General features: G+C 46.9%; 2 protein-coding genes and 1 long non-coding RNA gene across 6 annotated transcripts in view; 1 reads left to right on the top strand and 2 right to left on the bottom strand.

Moving 5' to 3' along the window:
• RALGPS1 (Ral GEF with PH domain and SH3 binding motif 1) overlaps window positions 1–7,932 on the bottom strand; it is a 313,342-nt gene extending 305,410 nt beyond the window's left edge. The window contains exon 1 of the mRNA XM_086684052.1: window positions 7,914–7,932. The gene's annotated coding sequence lies outside the window, so the exon portion shown is untranslated. The remainder of the gene's footprint in view (window positions 1–7,913) is intronic.
• ZBTB34 (zinc finger and BTB domain containing 34) overlaps window positions 1–25,397 on the bottom strand; it is a 46,869-nt gene that overhangs the window by 19,146 nt on the left and 2,326 nt on the right. Inside the window, exon 1 of one of the 3 annotated variants that reach the window (XM_086684072.1) lies at window positions 7,914–8,019. The exons of 1 other annotated variant lie outside the window; for it this stretch is intronic. Coding sequence is in view for 1 of the 2 variants with exons in the window: in XM_086684071.1 (XP_086540197.1) it covers window positions 4,665–4,696 (32 nt within the window). In the remaining variant the exon portion in view is untranslated. Of the gene's footprint in view, window positions 1–4,664; window positions 7,779–7,913; window positions 8,020–25,397 lie in introns of those variants that run through there. One more of the 3 variants, XM_086684071.1, reaches the window with a different exon arrangement.
• Window positions 18,576–22,251, top strand: LOC112866398 (uncharacterized). 2 transcript variants are annotated; one of them, XR_015243073.1, is made up of 3 exons: window positions 18,576–18,927; window positions 19,561–19,704; window positions 21,942–22,251. It is a non-coding gene; the product is annotated as an uncharacterized LOC112866398 (long non-coding RNA). The 2 variants fall into 2 exon arrangements; XR_003224123.2 differs by lacking the exon at window positions 19,561–19,704.

Raw genomic sequence — 25,397 nt, 5'->3', positions numbered from 1 at the left:
CACTGTGCACCATACAAAGTCAGCCTGGGAAGCCCCTCCCACAGACTGGAGGGAAAAAGCAAAGGAGAGGGGTCCTACAGATAGACATGCACGCATGGTCTGAAAAGAAAACTAAGATCCGATGCAAGACCACAGACAACGAGGCTTAGTTAGTGACACTGCTGGAAATCCCTAAAGATCCCACCCAAAAAAGCTACAGAACCGTCTAGTCTTGCCACACCCATGCGTCAGGACAAGGCACTGTTCTGAAATCCAACAGATGAGGGAATCTTATCCCTAATCCTGGTTCCAAAGGTCACTAAGAACTAACACATTTTACCTGAAGGAGCTTTAGAATAAAAAAGCCACTTTGCAAAGACAGCAAAGCCACAGTCTAGCAGACAGGACTGATCCTGACAGGGGTGAACGATACTGGGGATAATCAATACTCTGTTCTTCTCTCACCCCGCTCCTCCCACCGACTTTGAGCAAAAGGGGGAAAAGGCAGTGACAGTCCTCAGATACGGCAACACTAGAGGCTCACGTGGACGGAAACATGGCTAAGGGAGGCAGCGTGAGTTTTCAAAGGTGTTGCATGTTTACCGATCCTATAAAGCACCAGGGAATGGAAAAAGGGTCCCATTATTTTCCATTTAATGGAATTAATTCTTATGTTCTATGGCAATATTTTTATAAGGCTTGATTATCACCAAAAAATTAACTGAGAAAAGCATGGACGCATTTATTTATAACGACTTAAAGGCCTTTCCAAGCATGACAGAAATCCCAGAAGCCACAAAGGCAAAGATGAATACATCTGCCAACATATGACAAAAAAATACCCTCTGCAAAAACCAAAAGTAAATGACATACTGAGGAAAAATACATGCACATTTGACAAAGGGCTACTTTCCAAATTCCCTAATTTATATTGTCAGTCAGTCAGATTGGGACGACACAGAAAATCCTACGGAAGAAGGGGCAAAGGAATTAACATTGCAGAGAAAAAGAAAAGACAAATGACCAAAGAACACATGAAAAAATGTTTAGCTTTATTCATGACTAAACAAGGAAAAATGAGAAACCAGTTGTAACCCATCAGACCTGCACACATTTAAGAACTGGCAAGTGTAATCCTGAGAGAGAACCTGGTAAGATCCCGAAGAATGTAAAAGGAATTCACCATTTGGTCCACCATTAACTGCTATGAATTGAGCCTACAAAAGTCATACAAAAGTATGTTAGGATATATGTTAACAAGGATGGGCACTAAGCATTTTTATTTGCTGTAGCAAAAAAAAAAAAAAAAAAAAAAAAAAAAAAGAAAGAAAGAAAAAAGAAAGAGAAAGGAAACAACTTCAAAATCCATCAAGAGGAGACTGGTTAAAAAAAAAAAAAATCAACAATGAAACACTACACAACTATTAAAAAGGGTAACCTATATGCTTTGATATAAAAAGAGCTTTATTATTTACCCCGAACCAGCATGCTATGGAACAGTATGTATGCATACATGCAATTCTTTGCATGTACTTTTTTTTTTAAGTTTTTATTTACTTTTCAAGAGAGAGAAAGAGAGCACAAGGGGAGGAGGGGCAGAGAGAAGGAGAGACAGAGAATCCCAAGCAGGTTCTGCACTGTCAGCACAGAACCCAATGTGGGGCTCGAACTCAGGAACCATGAGGTCATGACCTGAACCAAAATCAAGAGTCAGCCACTTAACCAACTGAGTCACCCAGGCGCCCCTTCGTATACTTTTCTTAAAAGAATAAATATACACTGCTGTATCTGCTCTGGAAGGAAATCACATGAAACTTAGCGTCGGTGACTTTGGGAATGAGGACTAAGGAGTGGGGAAAGGGAAGGGAAACAGGCTTCAGTTTACACTTCTCGAATGTTTTATCACATAGCTGTATTATTCTCACTAAAAGTTTTTTTTAAGACATGTGTAAGATTCTACCTAAAAATATATAATTTTGTAAACCAAAGAATCTAGAGAAAGAGAAAGATAGGCTGCAAGTGGATAATTAGTGTATCAAGAAGACAATTATAGAGGCAGAACCCGAGAGCTATGAGGAATAATGACAAGCTGATTACTTCTGACCAAAAAGACTTTACAAAAAATCAAAACGGAACAAAGGAAAGCTTCCTGGTATTTGTAATATGTGAACAGGGCTTTGTATTTCAAATAGAAACAGAAAGAACACTTCAAACAGAAGGGATGGCAGGAGCAGGGAACATAGGAGTGAAATGTGGGGTGTCTGGGGTAGTGGCCAGGACCCGGGTTTGAGGGGTGACACAGCACAGACGAGAACCACTGTTGGAAGGTGAAGGGCCTGAACACTAGAGAACCCAAACTGAATTCTGGCAGCAGCCAACTTGAACATGAGTCCAAAGAAGGACTCAACAGGACTTGGACACTGACGGACGCCAACTGTCCTAGGAGGCAAGTGGGTCCAGCCCCAAACAAGGAGTTTGGGCTGCCCTCTGGGCATCTGCATAGAGCTGTCTGACAGGTAGTGGGAAGTAGGGGTGTGCAGCTGTACAGAAACACCAGATACCGATCTGGAAGGAACCAAAAATGGTACTGAGGCCTGACGTGGTAAGAGGAGGTTACTGAGGGAGACAAAACAGAAAAAAGTTTAGCTGAGAGCAGAAACGTTTTGCTGTTTGCTCCTATGAAAGAGGTGCTGTAACATGGTCTGGAGAACGAGGTACCCCACACACTCAGCCCTCTCCTCAGCACATCATTTCATTAATGAAATTCTGCATCATGCCTTTTGTCAAGCTGTGAGGAAACTGCACAATGAAAACCGGGACCTAGCCTAGTGTCATCTTCCCGCACGGCTAACCCGTTCAGAAGAGAGCCTAGAGAGGAGACAGGATGCTTAGATGCCATCTGCGCAAAACACCCACATGGGCCTCCCAATCTCCTCTACAACATTCTTGGGTAAAGCTCTCGAAGTGTTTCCCCATAATGGCAACTGGAACAAAAGCGCAAGTGTAAAATCTGAGCAACTGGGAATGTGCTACTGAGCTCACATTCGCGGCGGTGACCAGAGGGCAGGGACTATGTGAGCCCAGCACAGTGTCTGGCAGAGAGAGGCTCTCGGCACATGTCAGCTGACTCAACCTGAACCAAACTGGTGGCGCAAAATCCCCGGCTGCCGCCATCACTACACCCCCAGCCCTCAACTCTTCCTGCTGAAGACCCAAGAGGTACAGGTGAAATCTACCAAGGTGGCTCATTCCCATCTAACCCACAAACTCTCTCATTTAAAAATACCCAGTGACGCTGCTAAGGAAAGAAGGCAAGGTTACAAATATGGAAGTTATTTAAGGCACCAGGAGATACCATTATTCTCAATCGAGATGCTCACAATTCCAAACCCAGATCTGCACCTGCAGGATTCAGTCACTTGCTGGAATCAGAGCCACAAACCAATCTAGGCTTCCTCTACCAGGCACTGAAGACCTAAGATCCCTAATTTCCATTCCATACAAAAAGTCACGAAAAAGACCACAGATGGAAGCACTAGGGACAGCAGGCATGGTAACAGCAGTAACAACTATATAAAAATAACTTTTCTAGGTATTTCTGCCTGGGTCTAGATCAAAACTAAACTTGAGCTGTCATGAATTACAATCTAATCCTTTAGAAAGCACCAGCCGAATAACACCAGGGCTGCATAAAACATTCTGGTGCTGCTGAAACCCAATGCACGAAAAAAATAAATAAAATGGCATTCCGTGATGGATATTCATGAAGCACTCATCCTAATTTAAAAGAAAACAAGTCTAGAGTTCTTACTGCATTAATTCATGTGAGCCTGAAAGAACATTTTTATCCAAACTGTTAGATTTCCTACCAAGGCGTTAACATTCTCCAAGTCTGCTCAGTTACACTAATTCTGAGAGTATGGCTTGGTTTGACAGTGGGGTTTGTCTTGCAGTCAAGGCAAAACATCAGAAGCTTCTTCTGAGCTGTCCGAGCAGGGGAGGGATGGCCTCTTTAACCTCACCTGCAATGAATGTCAAGGATGAACAGTCATACTCCTACTGTGCAGAAGGCTTCGTAAGCCCCGTACCTCCTCACTGAACATTCCTGACACCTTTCTGAGAGATAGTGCGGCCCACCCCATCCTCCAGGGAAGGGAACAAACTCAGAGGGACCAAGAACCTTTCCCAAGGTCACTAAGGACTGCTGAGCCAGGATTTGAACCTGAATTCGTCAGTCTCCCGAGGGGGAATTCTTATCTCCTGTAAGAGTAAGGCTTTAATCCAGGCACGCTGGTGAGATACAGGGTTTGTAGCGGTACTGGACCCTCACTGATCAACTTTGAGTGGAAAGGGAATTCTCATTTAAAGATGTATCGTTACACTGGCATAACGATAATTAAGGGTTTACAACGTTGCACTTTGAGTAGTCTGCAGCCATTTCTCCGCGTCATGTCCACTATATCCAACAACATCTTTCTACTTCTATGAAGTAGGCAAATAGATGTTTCATTAATTCATCACAAATGAGAAAGACGTGTTTCATGTATAGCAATGAGTAAGCTTTCTTAAGGCCAAGAGCTCAAAAGTGGCATCTTATCTGCTTACTGCTGGCATTTCCCAGGACACTGGACCTAGGAAACACAGGAAGACCCGCCTCTGAGGACAGAAGTGTTAGAAAAGCTCACCTTGAATCGCTTTCTTCCGTGAGGTTTTCCATGCCATCAATATCAACCAGAAAATAACCATTAGAAATTAAACTGCATTCAGTTGATGGCCTTCACTAAGCTAAATTCAGCAGTCAGCTATAAAACATTAAATGGGTACAATTAAGAAGTCTGAAAAACACGAAGCAGGATTTAAACCAAAGTAACATGAAAACTAATGGGAATAAAACATAATGATAGCATTCTAGATTCAGGATATTGACATCAACAAGTGCTTCGATGGAGAGGGTCCAGAAACATGCAAAAATTCACAGCTCAGAGAAGCTGAGGTTCAGCAGCCTATCATTTCTCCACCTTGATAGATTTACGCGTAATGATGATGACAGTGACGGTGGTGGTAATGAAAATGTATTAAACAGTTAATAGGAGCCAAAAACTCTACCTCTTTCATTTTTATTTTTTCCATTTTAAAACTCATAGCAACTCTATCAGATGGATTTTATTATCCCCACACTAGAGATGAGAAGACAGAGAGGCTCAGAGACATACAAATTACCCAAGTTCACAGAGATGGTAAGTAGCCTTGTTGGGATTCAAATCCAGGCCTATCTTGTTTCAAAGCTTACGTTCTTTCCCAACAGTCTCCAACAGAAGAATTACAGGGCTTTTTTCTTTCCTATAATCAAGAGTAAACTTTTTAATCTTTCAAAGATTCGTTTCACGCTATCTGCACTCTCAGAATGAAAACCCGGGTCACCTGGGTGGCTCAGTTGGTTAAGCGTCAGACTCCTGGTTTCGGCTCAGGTCATGATTTCATGGTTTCGCTGCGTGGGGCTCTGCGCTGGAGGCTTGGAGTTTGCTTGGGATTCTCTCTCTCCCTCTCTCTCTGCCCCTCCCCGCTCCCTCGAGCTCTCTCTCTAAATATATAAATACACTTAAAAAAAAAAAAAAAAAGAACGAAAGCCAAAAATATCCGAATGGCAGCATTACACATAAGTTAATATACAACAGAGAAAGCTAATAACTAATAACAGATTCCCCTTTAAAAAGGAGGGGAATCACAATGTTTTTAAAGAGTCGTTTACCAACAAGAATCGGAAATGTTTGAGCACCTATTATAAAAGTCTGGCCACAGCATTAGATACCACCAGGGCTCTGCGACAAGTATGAAGACACAATGCCCTCACAAGAACTCCCACTCCAGCTGGTACAAGCACAAGTTCAAAAACCAAGGAACAAATGCAGAATCCTGCGATTTAGATTCTGAGTGCCACAAAGGCATGGGGGTAGGGCAGTCAGGAACACCCTCTGGAGGAAGTAGATCTTCAGCAGGGCTTGAAGGAAGTGAAATGGAGAATTTACACAGAGAAGAAAAAGGAGGCCAGCACTTCAGAAGGGGGAAACAACAGGAGCAGAGCCCTAGAGGCAGTCATAAACTTGGTTCTGCAGAGCGCAGACGGAGAAGGAGAAGCAAGGAATAAGGTGCCATAAGGTGCCGGGAGGTGAGGGGGAGCCAAACCAAGGAGAGTCCTGAAAAGACAGGGTGGGCAATGGCTGGACACAATGTGGCAGACAGGGGACACTACTCAATGCCGTGGCCCCTTAGCTGTTCTGGCCCCTAGCGTCTCCTTTCCCCTCCTGCAAATCATCACAAACCACCCGAGTCTCCTGCTGCTCACCACTGCCTTTCAAATAGCTTCAATGTGGGCCTAGTGTTCAAGTTCTTTCAGGAACAAGCCTCAACCAATCTTTCCTCCTATTGCCTTCCTAGATGAACACTTATCTACAAGGAGACTGGTCTATTCACTAACTCCATCAGATCACTGGGCCCAACTCCTCTTTTCCTAGCTGAATCCTACTCATCCTTTAACAGCCAGCCCAAATCCTGCCTCCTCGCTAAGCCTTCCCTGACCACTCAGCCTCTAGTGACCTCCATCTCTCCTTCCTCTTAATTCTAGGGCATATAGCCCTGTCTCATCCATTACCTTTTCACAGGTAAAGTGTCAGCACCTAGGGTAAAGCTGCTTGGAGGCTGTGGGTCTTCCACTACTTTCCCCCACCATATGGAACAGCATCTTGACATTTAATAATCAAGCAAGCACTCAACTCTCTTTCTGACTTCCTATATTAAGTTTGGCATTAGCATAAAGGAAGGAGGGGGGAGGCGGGGGACTTCTGAAGTCACAGACCAACTAAGAAGCTGTTGCAATAATCCAGATGTGAAGCAAAGAGGGCCTGGACTAAGGAACAAAGAGAAAATGGGCAAATATAAACAACAAAAAAAATTTTGCATGCAAAAACTCAGCGGGATGTGACTGACTACTACTAGGGACAAAAGCAAGGGATGAAATATTAAGGTAAGGTTTCCAAACGCGTCTTGGAATCATTTATTTTAAAGCCTGTCCGAAACCAAGTGCATTAAGTGGCTAAAAAGTCCACATTTGCAAAAAGTCTTCAGTGAAACTGCCCAGTATCTTGAACCAGGGACAACCCTTCCAATTTCAGACACAGACAGAACGGTAAAGCTACAGGGGTCTTTAGAGAGCTAATCTAAAACCCTCACTGATCAGATGGGGAAACTGAGGCCCAGCGCGGAAATGGCTTGCTGAAAGCCTCAAGACAACTCCCAGACTAGTGCCGCCTAAAGCACAGCCGCCCAACCGAGAAGGGCAGTGTTTACAGCCCGAGGCCAACCCCAGCCCGGCCCTCCTTAATGTGAAGACCGACTGAGGGCGAGAGTGACCATGGAGACGTCTAGGGCCAAGCAGGACGCGCCGCCGCCTGTTTACCTGAAGAAAGGCGGTGGCGTGGGGCAGGGGCTCCGCTACAGCCGCCAGCAGGGCCGACCCCGCGGCCCGGCCAGGCCCTTCAGGGCACTCAACCATCCGGCCTCCCGGTACAAAAGGGGAGCGCCCCTGAGAGCGAGGGGCCCGGAAGCAGGGGATCCCGAGACGCCCAGGGCGGAGGCTGGGGAGCCCGGGTCAGCTGGCCGAGCGCGACCCTCGGCCCCGCCGGCGGCGCCCGGACTCCAGGGCCGAGCACGACTGACCCCTCCGGGGCGCGCGCCTGGCCGGAGCAGGTGCCCGGGCCTCCCGACCCCGCCCGGCCTCGGCTCCAGCCCGCGCCACCCGCCCACCCGCCGGACTGACCAGGCGCGGACGCTCCCGCCCCGCCGCGCCCAGAGGGAGCCGGACAGCGGCCGAGGGTTGCCCCCCACCCCGCCGGCTCCGCCCGCGCCTCGGCCGCCGCCCGCCACCCGCCGCGCCTCACCTGCCGAGAGCGCCGCGCTCACATCGCCCGCCCGCGGCGCCCCCTCCGCCGCCGCCGGCGCCAGGCCCGTCCCCGCCGCTCCGGCTGCCGCCCCAGCCCGCGCCCCCCGCCCCCGGAAGCGCTTCCCGGCCCCGCCCCCTCGGCGCCAGCGCTTCCGGGCAGGCTTGGACGGGGGTGGTGGCGCGGTGGGACTGGCCTCTGCCGGGGAGCTCCGGGGCCCGGATCCCGTCTCGGCCGCGTCCCGGAGCCTCGCCGCGGGCGCGCGGGCGAGCGGCGGTCTTGATGTCAACTCCGAAAGGGAGCGGCGGCGGTTCTGCGCCCCACGACCTCCCGCCCGCATTCTCCTCGGCGCCCCCTGCTGGTGGGAGGAGGACTCTGCAGTGGGGCGCGCCCCAGGGCTCCCGGAGAGGAACGGATAGGTCATGACCCTGGACCTGCCACCACAGGGAGCCTGCGACCACCCTCAGCTCAGCTCTCCCCTTCCGAGACCCTCGATCCCGCAGCCCTTCGGGTGCCTTCCCGTCCCCCGAGCCGCGCCCGGCAGGACAGCTGAAGGCAGTAAGGTGCAGTGGTTACCAGCACCAGCCTGGGGACCAGTCATACCGGGTCACTTAACGTGTGACCTTGGGCAGATTACCTACGCCCCCCCCCACCCCCACCAAAGCGGGAGATAAAAATTTCGAACTTGGGTTTATAAAACCCGTGTCGCAGAGCAGGCCTCAAAAAATGTGCATTTCCAAATTCTTGGAGACACCCCAGGGTTGACCCCACTCTGCTGCAAGTGCGAGCCTGGCCGGCATTTTCCTCTCTGCTTCAGGCGACTTTACCCCCGTGTGAAGAGGTTTACCCCCTTTGCATTTTGGTGGACTCCTGAGTAGTAGTGGCAGAGGTTTATTTTCCCTTTTCTGACTTTGTGAAAAAACAAACCAGAAGTCCAGATACCAGCTCTTCTTAAAGATACAAAGCTGAGACTTCCTGATGCCACTTCATCCCTTGCAAACAGGATCTCTTTCTCTGAGATCTACCAAGTAGTCACCTTCCAATAACAACAGCTGCCCTTTGTTAAGCGGTCTGTGCAGGGAACTGTGTTGACACTTTATAGACACTATCTCCTTTAATACACAACCCCAAGGGGTAGCAATCTGTTTTTATCCCCATGTTATCCAGGAGGGAACGGAGGCTCAGAGAGGTTAAGTGACATATCTAAAGTCACACAGCTAAGTGGCAGATTTGGGATGGGCTCCCCTCTCTCTCTGACTCCAGACAGGAACTTCTTATGGCAACAGAATATTCCAAACACAGAATCTTAGGTAACCAGTTCCTAACTGCAGGCACCTGGGCAGACAGTCATGCTCTCTAATTACTATTCCTCTTGAGCTATTTCCTTGAGATCTGTCCCCAAGAGTGAGATCAGTGAACGCCAGGGCACAGGAATGCATCATCTTGTCAGGGCCAGGTTTCCTCAGGACCACTGGGCTGACTCACAAAGCCCACATGAGTGAGTTCCTGTTTCCCGTCACACCAGCTGTAGGCCTCATCATTTTAACTGATTTTTGCTCACTTTATTGGTAAGAGTTGGGGTCATCTTCTTGCTATAATACAGTATTTGCACGCCATTAAGGACCATAAAGACTAAAATGTTCCTAAGTGTTTAACCTTTTTGCCATGTGTCTCAAAGTTACTGGCCATCTGTCCAGTGGACACTGGGTATTCCCCTCACAGATTTATTTTTATGCCCTCACCTACTTGGGCCACTAAACTCATATATTTTTCCAGTGCCCTGCTTTTATTTTTGTCATTTGGCTGATTATGTGTCATAACCCTTACTAATTTATTTTAGTTAGGAAATTGTCACTCCTCCACAATTGGAGTGTATGCGTTTCGACTTTCACATAATCTTGGTGGCATTTTAAAAATGATTTTTTAGCCCATTTGAAATAAAAAGAGTCTAGAGGGTTATGTATGGGCTTCATATTAAAATGAAGTACATCAAAGCACTCCACAGTTTCCCAGTTTTGCCGGCAGTGTTTATGAAGCGATCAAATTCACGTCTCATCAAAGTCTGGGGTTAACCTTCCATCCGGTCACAGTGGTTCTGCCATCATGGGGGTCAGCATTTGTGACAGTGACAGCTGGTGTTTGCTAATATCTGTGTTCTGCCTTCCCCTCTTCTGAGGCACATGGCTGAAACACATCTCCCAGCCTCCCCCTCCATGTCACATGTCAGTGGAAATGGTGTGTGAAGTAACTTGTAAATGAAGTCCCTTCCGCTTCTTTCCTCTTCTCCCTCCCTAGGACAGATGCTCCTGGACCTCCACTTCCCACCCATTCCAGATTCCTGAGCACTTGATGAGTCAAGATAGCCAAGTTATCAGATCCCAGCCTCTCCCTCTTCTGTTTCCTACAAGGAGACCCTTTCTGTCAGAAATCAGGCTATGCTATGTGGCTCTGGCCCACTTCAAAATCCCCAGAGTTTGGGGGCACCTGGCTGGCTCCATTGGTGGAACATGTGACTCTTGATCTTGGGGGTGTGGGTTCAAGCCCCATGCTGGGTATAGAGATTACTTAAAATCTTAAAATAAAATAAAACCTCCAGGGTCCCTGGGTGGCTCAGTCAGTTGAGTGTCCAACTCTTGATTTCGGCTTAGGTCATGATCCCAGGATCGTGGCACTGAGCCCTGAATCAGGCTCCATGCTGAGTGTGGAAACTGCTTAAGATATTCTCCCTCTCTCTCTCTCAAATTTAAAAAAGGGGGAGCCTGGGTGGTTTAGTCGGTTAAGCATCCTACTTCAGTTCAAGTCTTGATCTCACAGTGTGATTTGGAGCCCAGCATCAGGCTTCACAGACTAAGGGTGCAGAGCCTCCTTAGGATTATCTCTCCCCCTTCCCTCTCTCTCACTCTCAAAATAAATAAACTTTTAAAAATATATTAAAAATAGGGGCGCCTGGGTGGCGCAGTCGGTTAAGCGTCCGACTTCAGCCAGGTCACAATCTCGCGGTCCGTGAGTTCGAGCCCCGCGTCGGGCTCTGGGCTGATGGCTCAGAGCCTGGAGCCTGTTTCCGATTCTGTGTCTCCCTCTCTCTCTGCCCCTCCCCCGTTCATGCTCTGTCTCTCTCTGTCCCAAAAATAAATAAACGTTGGAAAAAAAATTAAAAAAATATATATATTAAAAATAAATAAAACAAAAAAACTGTATGAATTATTTGGAGTTACCTCATTCTTGTTCCCCTCACCAGGACCCATTGGTACGTCCCTTCCAACTGCCTCACTACCTAAGTCGTTTTGGGCCAGCAGGGGGCATCTGTCTCTCCAAATAGTCCCAAGATGTCCACTGACTTCTTAGAACATCTCAGAGGATCAGGATTCCTTCCACCTGGCCACCTCTGCAGAGTAGTGTCAGTATTCCACCCAGTCCGGGAAGAGCACTCTTCCTTAGAGACTCCTCTCATTTTCCCTGCCTGTGTGATAGGGGCCAGGTAGTTGGTTCACCCCTCTGAATCTCTCTTCATCTATTCAGTGGTGATTGGCCCGTGGGCTATGATTCATACTCCCTTCCCACAGCCAAGACTGGGCAGAAGAATGCTGTCACTAAGCCGTGAGACAGATCCAGGTCTCAGGTCCCTCTCAGCCACAGAGCTCCATGACCTATCCGATCCAGGGGAAGACACTCATCCTGCTCAGCACTGGCCTCTATGTCTGTGTACAGGATTTTGGGACCTACCTCTTCTGTGGGTAAATAAGATAATGATATAGTGCAGGGCGCCTGGATGGCTCAGTCAGTTGAGTGTCCGACTCTTGATTTCGGCTCAGGTCATGATCCCAGGGCTATGGGATCAAGCCCTGCGTTGGGCTCCATGCTGAGCATGAAGCCTGCTTAAGATTCTCTCTCCTTCTACCCTTCTCCCCTGATTGAGCTTGCTCGCTCTCTCTAAAATTAAACACACACACACACACACACACACACACACACACACAGAAAAGATAATGACATGGGGTACCCACATGGCTCAGTAGGTTAAGAGTCCAACTCTTGATTTCAGCTCAGATCATGATCTCACAGTTTGTGAGTTCGAGCCCCGCATTGGGGTCTGTGCTGACAGCTCGGAGCCTGGAGCCTGCTTCAGATTCTGTGTCTCCCTCTCGCTCTGCCCCTCCTCCCCTTTCAAAAATAAATATAAAAAGTTTTAAAAAAAGAAAGAAAGAGAAAGAGAATGATATAATGCTTCCAGCATGGCACACTCAATAATTATTTTGGTCAACAAGAAAGCAAGGGAGAAAGGCTGGCTTCAAGAGCCCCCACCCATTTCTATGAAGCCTTTTCTCACTTCCTGAAGAGATGGCTTGCTGTCTCCTCTTCTCCTAGCTCACCTATCCAGCTGCTGAGTGGGCTTGGCTTCCCTTAGACCTGAGCCCGGCTGACACCCACCGGGCACAGGTGCCACCTCTAGAGTCTTGCCTCACTGTCTTTTTTTTTTTTTTTCTTGGTCTGGTCTCTCTTGGTTTCTGGCTGATTCTCCAGGACCGCCCCTTTAATTGATTTTGCTGGCATTCTGTACTTCTCCTTTGTAGTAACCACAGTGGTAATTAATTAATTACCTGTACAATTATGAGTTTAATATATGTCCTCCACCACTAGCCTATAAACTCCATGAGGATGAGACCTTTTCTGACTTCTTTCCTGCTGTATCTCCAGTGCTTGGCACTCAATAAATATCCATTGCTTTAATAGATAATGGTTGGTTACCTGTTTTTGCATCTAGGTCTTTGTTCCTTGAGGTCAGGGGTTGTTTAACTGGAACATTTCCTCTGCACCCTGCAGAGAACCTGGTGCTAAATGATCAGTAATAAATATTTGCTGAGTGAGACAAAGAATGAATGAGTGGATGAATGAGTGAGTGAATGAAGAGAATGAACCCCTATTTCTTCTCTTCTTTTACCTGCATCACACCTCACAACTGAGTCTCCCCATCTGTGTAAATAGTCTTTGGTCCTGACCAGCCCCTGTTTTGTAGTTTGGCTCCTCTCTGCCCTACTTCCTGCGTAGGACACAGCTACCTGGGCAAAACGGCTACTAGCTGCTCTTCAAAAGAGGGTACACAAATACATACAGGACCACCTTTTGGCCCAGTGCCTTTGCCTCCTAGTTTTCATCAAAGCTATTAACTGCAAAGTTTCATACTTACACTCATACATACTGTGGTAGGGCAGTGTTGGATTCTGGTTAAGAAAATGGGGGAGTGGGGGGTGCGTGGGTGGCTCAGTTGGTTGAGCGTCTGACTTAGGCTCAAGTTGTAATCTTGCAGTTCGTGGGTTCCAGCCCTGCATTGGGCTCTGTGCTGACAGCTCAGTGCTGGGACCCTGCTTCGGATTCTGGGTCTCTCTCTCTCTCTCTCTCTCTCTCTCTCTGTGCCCTCCCTGGCTTGAGCTCTGTCTGTCTGTCTCTCAAAAATAAATAAACATTAAAAAAAAAGAAAGAAAGAAAAAAAAGAAAATGGGGATATCTTTTTTAATTTTTATTTTAAGTAAGCTCTATACCCAACATGGGGTTTGAACCCACAATCTAAGTGAGATCAAGAGTCCCATGCTCTACCAACTGAGTCAGCCAGGCACCCCAAGAATGGGGGAGTCTTTAGAGTTGCGTTAGTAAGTCACTAGACTTACAAATTTCCTCTTTTGACACATTGAAACATTCTTGAAATCAGAAGACACCTTACAATCAATGAGTATATTTAATCTGGTTGTGTTTTTGTTTTTGTCCCAAATGCAGATCAATAAATTCAGAGTATATCTCAGAATCAATAGCATTCTTAAGAGCTATGTCAAGGGGGACTGTTGTAACTCACATCGCTTTTCCTCAAAGGCATATGTCTGACTAAAGTCAGTACAGTGGAGACATCTGCAAAGATCTAGCCTGGTTTAAAAGGTGATTTTGTGCTCTAAGTGTTATAAACCAGGCATAAACCCGCTGGGCACGCCTTGGATTTCAATGAACTGAGCAAACCGCACGTGAAGAGCATTCATGCCACCACATGTGTTTAATGTCAAGCCAACATCCTGTCCATCAAACGCTAGACTAGAAACTTTGCTTGCTGTCGCTCAGAAGTCAGAGGGCTTTGCAGGAGGACTTTGATGACCAAGACTCTTTAAAAAGATACCTGGGGAGGCGGATCCTTTCCTCCCTAAGTAAATTTCCCTAGAGCAAATAGTTCCACTGACCTTAGACATGACTTCAGTGCTTTTCTGAGTTGAGAGCTATTTAAAAATAAAAGTCATGACATCTGAACGTTTGAAGGCCTCACTAACGATTTCAAATATGAGGATCTGACAAGGGGGTGTTTCTTTTTATCTCTCTCTTTTTTCCTTCTTGCTAGTCCTTTAGTCCTTTCCTCCTTACAACAGAATCAGAATAAAGGGGAGCCCTTTGGGAATAGAGTCCCTATTCTGTGGGTCTGTGGGATGGTCCCAGGCATTGTGGAGGGAGGAGAGTCCATCTTTCTTTTTCTCTTAATCAGCTTTAGTGAGGTCTAATGAGTTTTGGCCAATGTAGACATTTGTCAACTGCCACCCCGACCTTTGCTTTTTTAGCTCTTGCTGAGCAGGAGTAAGGTGCTGCCTCCTAGAGCCCGCGCGCATCCTCACCGTGCTCATGCAAGCTGCAGAAATCAGTGGCTGAGGGAGTCCCAACAGGAGAGGTGAGATCACCGTGCTCAAAGCAGATCAACTGGGCAGTGGAGGCAACTGAGGCCTAAGAAACCCTGGCGTGATATTATTGTCCTATATTTATTCATCCAACAAATAATTATTGAGGGCTAGCTGAGTGCCAAACATTGCTCTACATCCTGGGGATATCGTAGTGGATGGGATGCGGGGTGGGGGAATCTCCACCTTTCAGGAATGGTCAAGGAAAGAGAGGCAAAACATATAGCCTGTTAGACGGGGAGAAGGGCTGTGGAAAAAGTGAACAGGGAAGGAAAAGGGGGAAAAGACACTACATCACCCAGTGAGAGAGTCTGATACTAGTTTGAAATTCTCACCCTCTATGTCAAACAAGAGGATGGTCCCAACTACAGTGTGAACAGGGGCCCATGGCACCATTCCCTGCCTTTCTGACCTTAATCTCCTTCCTCCCTGCTGATGTTGACCTGGGGTTTGCCTCAACCCTGTGTACCTACCCTGCTCTGATCAGTCTTCTTCATCTGGGCTCCTCCAGGATCTGCTCCTCACTAGCTCCTATGTCCCTTCTGTCCCCTGGTCTCAGCTCTGTCCATCCCTGGCCCTGAACTGGGTTGACTTTGTTTTCAGATTCAGTGCTTCTTTCATTGTATTTCCAAGATTGGTCCCATGGTAAAAAACAAAACTAAAACAAAAAAAACAAAAAACATGAGACCCTGGGCAAGCTAATCAGACTTCTGAACCTCAGTTTTCTCATCTATAAAATGGGGATGGTAATAGTAACTGCTCCAGATGGTTGTTATGAGAATCCCATGAGATAGGAGAGGCAAAATGGTTTTTAGAGCCTTGTGCTTGGTGGGTGCTGAATCAGTAGGAGCTGTTAACATATGAGGGACTGAACCAATGGCAGCAATGCAAGGGGCAACACAGTATGGAGGTGCACCCTAGCTTCTTCTCCCCCACCCCTCCTCCAAATGTCCCCTCCCCTCCCCTCCACTGGACACTGTCATTCTCCTTTCATCATTGAAATGATCCCCTTTCATCATTGGAGCTTAGCTCCTGGAATCTTTGCCTCTGGCCACTTAAAGAGAAAAACTCTTCAACTCATCTGCTCCCTCCCTCCCTCCTACTCTCATCCCCCAACCCCCCAAAGAACAGTCTCTGTTCAAAGGCCTTGATGCCTTCCCTGTCAGTCAAGACTCAAGAAGATGGTGGTATCTTGGCCTTTTCTTCATTCCTAAAGACCTGGTTTGTAAGACATGATTTCTCTCCTCTCTGAAAATAAGTAGTCTTTCAGCAACCTTGGCATTCATTGCCAAACTAATCAGTGGGTTCAATTTGTCCAGGATAATCCTTTGCTCAGAGAGAATCTCAACATCTCTGCATTGGTTCCTTCTCCTGGTCAGAACCAAGGCACCTTTGCTATTTCCCAACATAGAAGCCAGGCTTAGCTGACAATTTACACCTCAACACTTCCTGTTCTCTTAAGTTTGTTTATTTTGAGATGGAGAGAGAGAGAGAGAGATAATCCCAAGCAGGCTCTACACTGTCAGTGCAGAGCCTGACGTGGGGCTCAAACTCACGAACTGTGAGATCACGACCTGAGCCAAAATCAAGAGTCAGAGCCTTCAACAACTGAGCCACCCAAGTGTCCCAACACTTCTTATTTTTTAAGTGTGCCCCCAGGAACTCACAAGACACTCAGATAAGTGAGTAACCTTCTACCCATTCTCCTCTTCATTTAAGCTTCTTCTTATTTCTTTCTCCTTGAGCTCCTTGAAGTTTCAACGAAGTTGGACGTGGTCATCTACTTTGGATTATTAGGCAGGCCTTTTAAGCCTGAAGTCTTATGAGGGGTGGTTCAGCTTCTGGTCATGCAATAAATTAAGGACTATGGTTAAAACTCACTGAGCAAAGTGAAGATCTGTAACCCCTCTGAGCTTGTCTCCTCATCGGTAAAATGGAGCTAACAAGTGTTCTGACTCCAGATGCTTGTCAGTAGTGGTATAATGAGACCGCAGTTGTAACACTCTTGCAAAGTGCCTCACGTGTATATGATAAACACACAAAAGCCAGTAGCTCATATGTCCATATTGGGGTTTGTTAGGATGAATCTTCTTTTCCTGCTGAGGCTTCTCTAGTATGTCCAACGACCTGGGAGCTATCACACTGGGCTCCCGGGCATCTGCTACCTTGTCTGTCAGGCATAAGCAGCTGTCCTGCTCTCTTGCAATTCTTAGAAGTTACCAGCATTTCCTGTTGTCAGGGCCTTCCTGTGACTTGAGAGCAGGGACGATGTCTCGTTTCTCACTGTGGTTCCTGTGCCCAGCACCAAGCTGGGCACAAGGCAAGGGCTCAATAAATGTTTTAAAGCCAGGAACAAAAGAAGGACAAAAAGAGGTCGGGCTCCAGCTGGCTCCCACTAGGATGAGATGGCTCCGAACCAGGAAATACAGATTCACAGAGCCCTCCTGAGAGGGCAGCAGTCTAGCCGCCCTGCTGGAGGCGGACCGCCCCCTGCCACGCCAGCCCTCCTGAGTCTTCATTCCAACCTTCTCTTGGAACTGCTGCTCACCCTGCCTTTCCACAGAACTGAAAAACAGGCACTTTAGCTCTAACAAGTGAGCAACAGCAAGCAATACCCTAGGTGCCAAGAGTAGCATGTACCTGACGTTGTTCCCTCTCCCAATGGGAGAGTCCATGGTCTCCTAAAACAATCTCTCTTCCATCAACACATCAACGATCTTGTACCAATGATGTGTTCTAGAAATGTACTCATGGGACAGCCATTCGTTTCAATCAATTGTGTGAAGCTCTTCTTTAAGTTTTACTGCTGCTTCAGCTTCTAGGTGCCTCTCCTGGTTAAACTTCCTTGGCAGAAAGGCCCTTTTGAATTCTCAGACACACCCCAAAAAGACTGACCGTGGCCCTTTATGTTGAGAGACTTAGAAACTCAGGAGAAAGAGTTGGAGGTAAAAGTGTAAGCAGGGCCCTTTTTTGAAAGCTCAGCAGGGTTCAAGCCATATTGTTGACCCAGGAATCTCTCCAAATACCCTCATTTCCCTTGTCTGCATCACATTCCTGTAGTTGGGAATGCTGTTTCTAGCAGATGAGAGTTATGTCTGACAATCTCACTCAAAACTGAAATGGTCTGCTGCAGAGTAGTCTGATGCAGTCTGAGCTGACCTTTTTTTTTTTCAATTAAAAAAAATTTTTTTTTAATGTCTATTTTTGAGAGAGAGATCCAGAATCTGAGCAGCGGAGAGACAGAGAGCGAGGGAGACACAGAATCCGAAGCAGGCTCCAGGCTCCGAGCTGTCAGCACAGAGCCGGAAGCGGGGCTCGAACTCAGGAGCTGTGAGATCATGACCCCAGCTGAAGTTGGACACTGAACCGACTGAGCCACCCAGTCGCCCCTGTTTTTTAATTTCATTTTTTAAGTGTTTGTTTATTTTTGAAAGAGAGAGAAAGAGAGCACACGCACAAGTGGGAGGGGGGGCAGAGAGAGAGAGGGAGACACAGAATCCAAAGTAGGTTCCAGGCTCTGAGCTGTCAACACAGTGCCAACATGGGGCTCGAACCCATGAACAGTGAGATCATGACTGGAGCCGAAGTCAGAAGCTTAACTGATTGAGCTACCCAGGCGCCCCTGTATGATCCCATTTGTATAAAGTTCAAAGACAGGCAAAATTAATGGTGCCACTACTAGTCAGGATAGGTTACTCCTGGAAAGAAGAATGAGGGGAATTTTGAGCCCCGGGTGTTTTGATCCGGGTACAGGCAACACGGATACATTCATTTTGTGAAAATTCATTGAGCTGTGCATTATGATTTGTGCTCATTTATGCTTGATCATACTTCAGTTACACAAAAAAAGTGCATGTGGCCTGCAGGAAATCCTGAGGTCCAGGACTGAATCACACAATGATAATGCAAATATTTGTGTAAGTTTCTGTATGTTTAAACACATTCACAGAACCATGAAAAAACTAGCATGCCCAGCCTAGTTCACTTATGTCCATAGGGATCATTAAAATCTACTAAGGGAAGATGTTCTTTTGCTAGCGCAGGAGAGGAACTTGTCCAGAGTCTCTTCCTTGATCACTGTCTGCACAAGTTCTATATCATGACCCCTAATGGGGGCCAGGGGTCAGTAGCTGCTAGAAAGTGCAGCTCTTGTCTGGAGAAAACATTTAACAGTTTCGCCTGGAGCTGACAGGGTCGTATCTGGGGAGAGGCTCCCAAGCAGAGATCCTGAGGCTGCCCGTGCACAGCATAGAATCTCCCCCAAATACCCTCTGATCACAGGACAAGCTGCCTCCCAGGCATTCTATCGAATAGTAAGTTGACTTTGATCCTACTCAAGGCAGCGGGTGGTGGGGGGGTGTTTCTTTGGGGTCGGCTTTCTGAAAGCAGTGGTTTGTGACTGTGATAAGATTACTCAAAGAACAAGGAAGACACTGTGTTTTTAAAGTTAGCCAAGCTAGGCATTTTTCTAAGTTCAAAAAGAAAATGCAGCTGAGTTATCATCAGCCTCCATTTGCAGAGGTTGGAGAGATCGGGAGGTGCAGAAGCAGCTTGGCTGTGGGTGTGACTGTTGTACGTGACCTGGTTTGAGACCAGCATTCGGTCCCTGATCCCAGGCACCAGGCAGTGACAGCTGCTTAGGGGCTGGTGGAGGTGTAGGAATGACTGTACATTGTGAGTCAGTACAATTCAGTCTTGAAGAACGGAGTAACTTGAATGTGACATGGCTGACCTTCAATACCCAGTCATTTCTGAAACAGTTCTTGGCCTTGGGGTGGCTGGTTATAAAAACATCTGCATTTGCTGGCTGATTGGGTATACAAGAGGGAACACAGCCAATAATGGTACAGTGTCATACATTTCCAGCTCTCAGCAAAACAAGAATTTGAGGTCTTTTTATCTTAGCGAGTATTTGGTCTCCCCATCTTGCTATTGTCCTACTCAAGCCTTCCTACAGACACAGGGGACGGTTCTGACTTCAACCGAACAAACATGTTGGGCACCAGGCCCCGTGCTGGAAGGGACACAGAAATGGAATGGATGCAGGCACAAGGTGTTGACACCTGCTGGTCCTCACAAAGCTTAGCAAGGTGCGTGCAAATGATGCCTGCGTGAGGGACACAACCTAAGCGTTATGGGGCCCTAAGGAAGGACAGAGGAAACTGAACTGAGCAGGACAGTGAAAGCTACTTAGAGGAGGTGGTGTTGGAAATGGCCCTTATTCTGGGCAGGAGAGGGAGCATTAGTGATGCCCTTGGTTGCAGGGAATTTGAGGGCAAGCTCAAAGAAAATGGGGTTTGGCTGGAAAGAATAGGTAGGATGGAGAAACAGTGGAAACAAACCAGAAAAGAAGTCTAAGCCTACAGTTCGGAGAGTGGGGGCCTACTTTGGTGGGATTTAGGGCCTTGGGAACAGCTTGGGGACACAACAAAAGAGTGAGGCTGACAGGTGTGGGTAGGATGCAGAGCAGGGAGACTAGACTGGTGCAATAACGTAGGTGAGAGATAATGAGGACAGGGGTGGTGACAGCTTCCTTTTAATCATCAAAGAATTGGATTTCATTGACTGTGTGTGGGGTTAGGGTTCTTGAGATTCCTCTCATGACCTTCGTGTAGAGAAGAGGGTGAGTGCTACCCATTCTTGAAGAGATTTCCCAATTACATTAAAGGAATTTGGCTGGCATGCAGGCCTGGAGAGTACATGACCAGTGCCGGTGGCCAAAACCCCGTGGAAGAAAACCAAGTGTAGAAGGAGCCTCCACAGTTCTTGTTCTGATGGCCCTATCTAGGTTAACAACAGTCCTCCATTAGGCTACTAGTACAGCTTGCCCCATTCCATTACTGACACTGAACTTGGCTTACCTGAGCATGTGATGGTTCCTCCCTCCAGGCCTATCATCTGCCACTCAGCCCACGTAGGGAACGCAGCACAAACAACACGTCCTAGGTCATTTCTCATTCCATTGGGTTAATCTCTGTGACAGCTCTGATCATTGCCTACGAAATCAAATCCACACCCCTTAGCCTGGGATCAGAGGCCCTCCATGACCTTGGGCACCAACACGGTGTAATCGCTACGATCTTGGGCTCCAGAGTCAGGTGACCTCGTCTAGAATTCTGGCTGGGCTGCTTACTTAACCACTCTGAGCCTCGGTTTTCCCTTACCTTGCAATCTGGGTTACAGTAAAGATCTAAAGAGATATCATATGTGAAGACTGTAGCACAGAGCCCGGCATACAGTAAATGAGTAGTGTTACCATAGTAAGAACTTGGCTGCCCAAGCTACCTTTCCTACTGTATTTCCACGGTTCCTTTCATACTTCCTCATCTCTGTGCTCTTCTTCATACTTTTCTCTCTGGGGGGGAAGAGGGGGAGGGAGAGGTTGGCCTCCTCTTCACTCCAAACCACAGTTTGGTTGGTCAGAATTCCACCCATCTCTGCTCAGAGGCTGCCAGCATGAGGGAGGCTTCCTGTGTACCCCTAGTCATTCTGTCCCTGTGTGAGTCTGGGCTTCTTCTCTCTTTTTTTTTCTTAATGTTTATTTTTTAGACAGAGAGAGAGAGAGAGAGAGAGAGAGAGAGAGAGTGCCTGTGAGCAGGGGAGGGACAGAGAGAGAGAGAGAGAGAGAGAGAGAATCACTGGCAGCACAGAGCCCAAGGTAGGGCTCAGGCTCATGAACTGTGAGATCATGACCTGAGCCAAACTTGGATACTTAACCAACTGAGAGCCACCCAAGCGCCCCACGTGCTACTTCTCTAAGGCAACTTCTTAGCCTTCGAGAGGTACCAGTCTTCCCTGCCTCCAGAATGGGAACTCCAGGAGAAATTTTGTTTTATTTATTGCTATATCCCCAGCAGATAGAATAGCACATAACAGTAGCCTCTTAACTTTTTTTTTGAAAGCATGATTCTTGTCTACTAGATAGTGCACTCTTTGAGGACCTGTTACTGATTTATTCTCTAGCTTCTACATTGCCCTTGTGAATTCAACGGGATGAACTATGGTGGAAAATTTATGATCAAAGGATTCTGCTCAAGAAAGGGGAATTAAAAAATGCCGGGAGGCAGAAATGAGTCGGTGATGGGGAAGTTTTTCTCCATTTCACCCTTGAGATGACTGTGATGAGTTAACTCAAAACCCAGAAAAGCAGGTGAGACTGAGGGAAGCTATACAGCTATCGCAGGAAATGGCTGTCACTTGGGTTTGGGCCTGTAGATGAATTAAGTTCGGTGGCTTATACCACACCCAAGAGTGACCCGGTTACCACCCACTATCAGGTTTGTTTGAGAAATGTTGTCTTGAAGTTGATGATTCATATTATTTCCAGGTGGATTCACAAGGTTGAGTCAATTATGTGACACAGACAGCAAAGGACCTATCCTGAAATGTCCATTTCTTTGTCTCCTGGAGTGCTTTTCACAACCTCTGAAGACCAGAGAATCAGCTTCTGAAAGCCCAGCCTAGGGCCAACACAGATGGTCCATAAATATTTGCTAAATAAATAACCAAATGAGTGAATGAATGAACCGAAGAATAGATTGGAAGCATACAAAGCTCCTTTTGTGGTCTTCCACATTTGCACTGGTACCTTTCAACTATGCTTTTTAAAGAATAAATACAGATGCATTGAAGCGTTATGGAAGTCATACTAGTGTTCTGAGATTTTGAACTTTTCTTCATCAACTATTTGTGTGGGGAGGGGCGGGGGGGAGGTTTCTGCAAAATTTTCTGATATTCAGAAATGACTCTTCTACTTGAAAAGATGAGGGGTGCCTGGGTGGCTCAGGCGGTTAAGCGTTTGACTTTGGCTCAGGTCATAATCTCGTGGTTTGTGAGTTCAAACCCCATGTCAGGCTCAGTGCTGACAGCTCAGAGCCTGGAGCTTGCTTCAGATTCTGTGTCTCCCTGTCTCTGCCCCTGCCCAGCTCATGCTCTGTATGTCTGTCTCTCTCTCAAAAATAAACATTTAAACATTAAAAAAAAAAAGAAAGAAAGAAAAGAAAAGAAAAAGAAAAGATTAGAGGCATTTGGCCTAAGATGCTTTTGAAACCACTTCCAAAAGAACTGTTTGACACCTTCTCGGGAGAGCTCCTTGTGAGAGTCACAAGCTCACTGTTGCCCTTTCTACTTTCAGATGGCCAAAAGAGTCTCCTGCCATGCTCTCTCGGAGCCAGTCACACAAAACAAATAGTCTTTATTGCATATACTCCCCCCAGTTGTCTAGCCCAGATTGTGTTTCCTGATTACAACATTCTACTGTTACTTAAAGCTCAGGTCGGCACAATCACAATTTGACTGTTGTCCAAAAGCAACTTTTTCTTTTTTTTAAGGAGGCTCCACACCCAGCATGGATCCCGATATGTGGCTTGAACTCACAACACTGAGATCAAGACCTGAGTTGAGATCAAGAGTTGGACGCTTAACTGTCTAAGCCACCCTTTTAGGGTGCCCCTAAAAGCAATTTTGGTCCTTAATCACTTGCCATAAATTTTACTATTAGATGAAGCACCAAATAACATGTAACATGTGTTTTAACTATGTCAAAATCTCATTGAAAATATGCCCTCTTCTAAAATACACTTCTCTGCAGAAATTAACAACAACAAAAATTAGTCCCTTTTCTTCACCATAGGGCTGATATATTTCACAGGGAGTGGGACAATTCAGCTTATTCTGCTTCCAAAGCAACTTGTCAACTGTAAGTTACTCTACTAACCATTTGGTTTGAGCCGGACACTGACTTTTCTCCACCAGAAATCATTGTTTGATAAATCTCAACACCCTCTTCTGCCTGACCTGGCTTACATAAACCAGTGTCCAGCACCATAGCTAAGTGCCTTCCCCGATAAAAAAATCTTTCCTTTGGGTTAAGCAAGAGGACCTATACTTATCTCAGAATTCTCAGCCAACAGGCAATTTCTGTGACATTTGGGTGACATTCTGTTGGAAGAGGTCACTTCAGGACTGTTGGGTGCCTATACTTCTTAAGAAAGGTCTCTGACAAAGCAAAAAGTCCATGGCTGTAACGTGGATAAAGACTGACCAGCGAATCTGCATCTATTATTATTTTTTAAATTCAGCAGTATTTCTTGACTGTGCCAGGAACAGGATGGTGCCAGAAACACCCACTCAGAGATAATTAAAACATAGTTCCTTTTTCTGAGGAGCCCATTGTCTAGCAGGGGACGTGAGTGTGTGTAAAGAATGGATGGTACATACGAGATGCCAATACAGGGACAATGCTTCAGCAGGACTAAGTTCAAAATGACATGGAATCACTGAGTGGTGTGAATAATTTCCAGGGTGCTCGGGGAAGATACCACAGAGATTATTTTTGCAGAGACTCGAACAAGCAAAAGGAGTTTTCCAGGAGGACAAAGGTTAGCGAGTTGTGGATGACAAAGAGAAGATGAGTATTCAAGGACAAAGAGAAGGCAAGGACAAAGACAAGCCTAAGGAGAGCAGCCAGAGCCCAAGTGGGGATTGGCAGGTAAGAATGGACAAGAAGGCCACTGTCAGACTGGAGCCTTGGATGTCAAGCTAAGATCCCCATCAGATGGATCATGGAGGGTGACAGGATTAGGTCTGCTTAGGGAGGAAGAAGCCTTGGGGCAGTCAAATGGGAGAATATGTCAGGAGTGGAGATCATTGTGAGGGAGTGGCTGTCCCAGAGGCTGATGGGAACAGGGTGGGCCAACCTGGGGCCCAGAGACCCAGAGATAAGCAGGTGCTACTTGTGCTGAAACCCAAAATCTCCTGGAGATTAACACCAGAGCGGTGGTCAGGGGGCCCAGATGAGCCCTTGGCCTTTGGAACCCCTCTCTAGGTTATTTTCGTTCAGAATTAAACACGTGGGGCACCAGCCGGTAGAGTGGGGTTTCCTCTTGGGCAGTCACCGGACAGCAACAGAGCACAAGTAAGCCCAGTGGAGCCCAGGACTCAGGCTGCCTGGGTTGGAATCCTGGCTCTGCTGTCAGCATCCTGCTAGATGGGGATGGCGATAACATCTACCTTGCAGGGTTAGTGTCAGAGTGAAAAGCTAATCCATGGGAAGTGCTTAGAATAGTGTGCAACACAGTGGGCTCTGGGCAAACGAATGCTCTATGGAATGAGCAGTTGGTCGATCGCACCACGTGAAATGAAAGTTGCTCTGGTCAGAAGGGTGCTCCCTTTCTCTGTCCATTCCTTGGAGGAAGGCCTGATAGAACTTTTCTACCAGCTTGAAAATTATTGGACTCTCTCTATTCCTGGATTTAATTTCTACCCGTAATTCCTGAACCTAGGGAGTTCAAGTAGGGTTAGCTGCCACCACCAGACCTGGCACAGTCTCTGAGTAGGGTCTCTATTTCTCCAAAGACGGCAAAGTGCAAAAAAACTGAGGGGTACTCGGTGAGTCACCCACCACCTAAAGGCACTGGAAGGATAATCCGGCCCAGGTGCAAGCTCCCCAGCATCAGAAGCCGTGCTCAGGGTCCTGCAGGTAGAGAGGGACAACTCTCAGAGATTCTCTGAATCTCACCTTCAGACACAGGCAGCCTGCTGTCCCAGGAGTAAAGGTTCAGAAAGAGAGGTTTCCCTAAGGGGGAAAAATACCCATCTGTCCAACGGAATAGGAAGCTGTCATCCTTTTCTGCTACGTGGAGTGGCCTGGAATAAAATTTGACCTCAATGGGACTGTTAGGAGGAATAAATGAGTTCATGCAAGTGAAGTACTTAGCACATATTAAGCATGCAATGAACCTTCACTTAGAGCTGTTATTTTTAGGCTGTAATCCCAATTCTT

This window comes from Puma concolor, chromosome D4 (genome assembly GCF_028749965.1).
Source record: "Puma concolor isolate L17-30 chromosome D4, mPumCon1.1.hap2, whole genome shotgun sequence".
NCBI classification, from domain to species: domain Eukaryota; kingdom Metazoa; phylum Chordata; class Mammalia; order Carnivora; family Felidae; genus Puma; species Puma concolor.
This window is presented reverse-complemented; position numbering and strand designations above follow the sequence as displayed.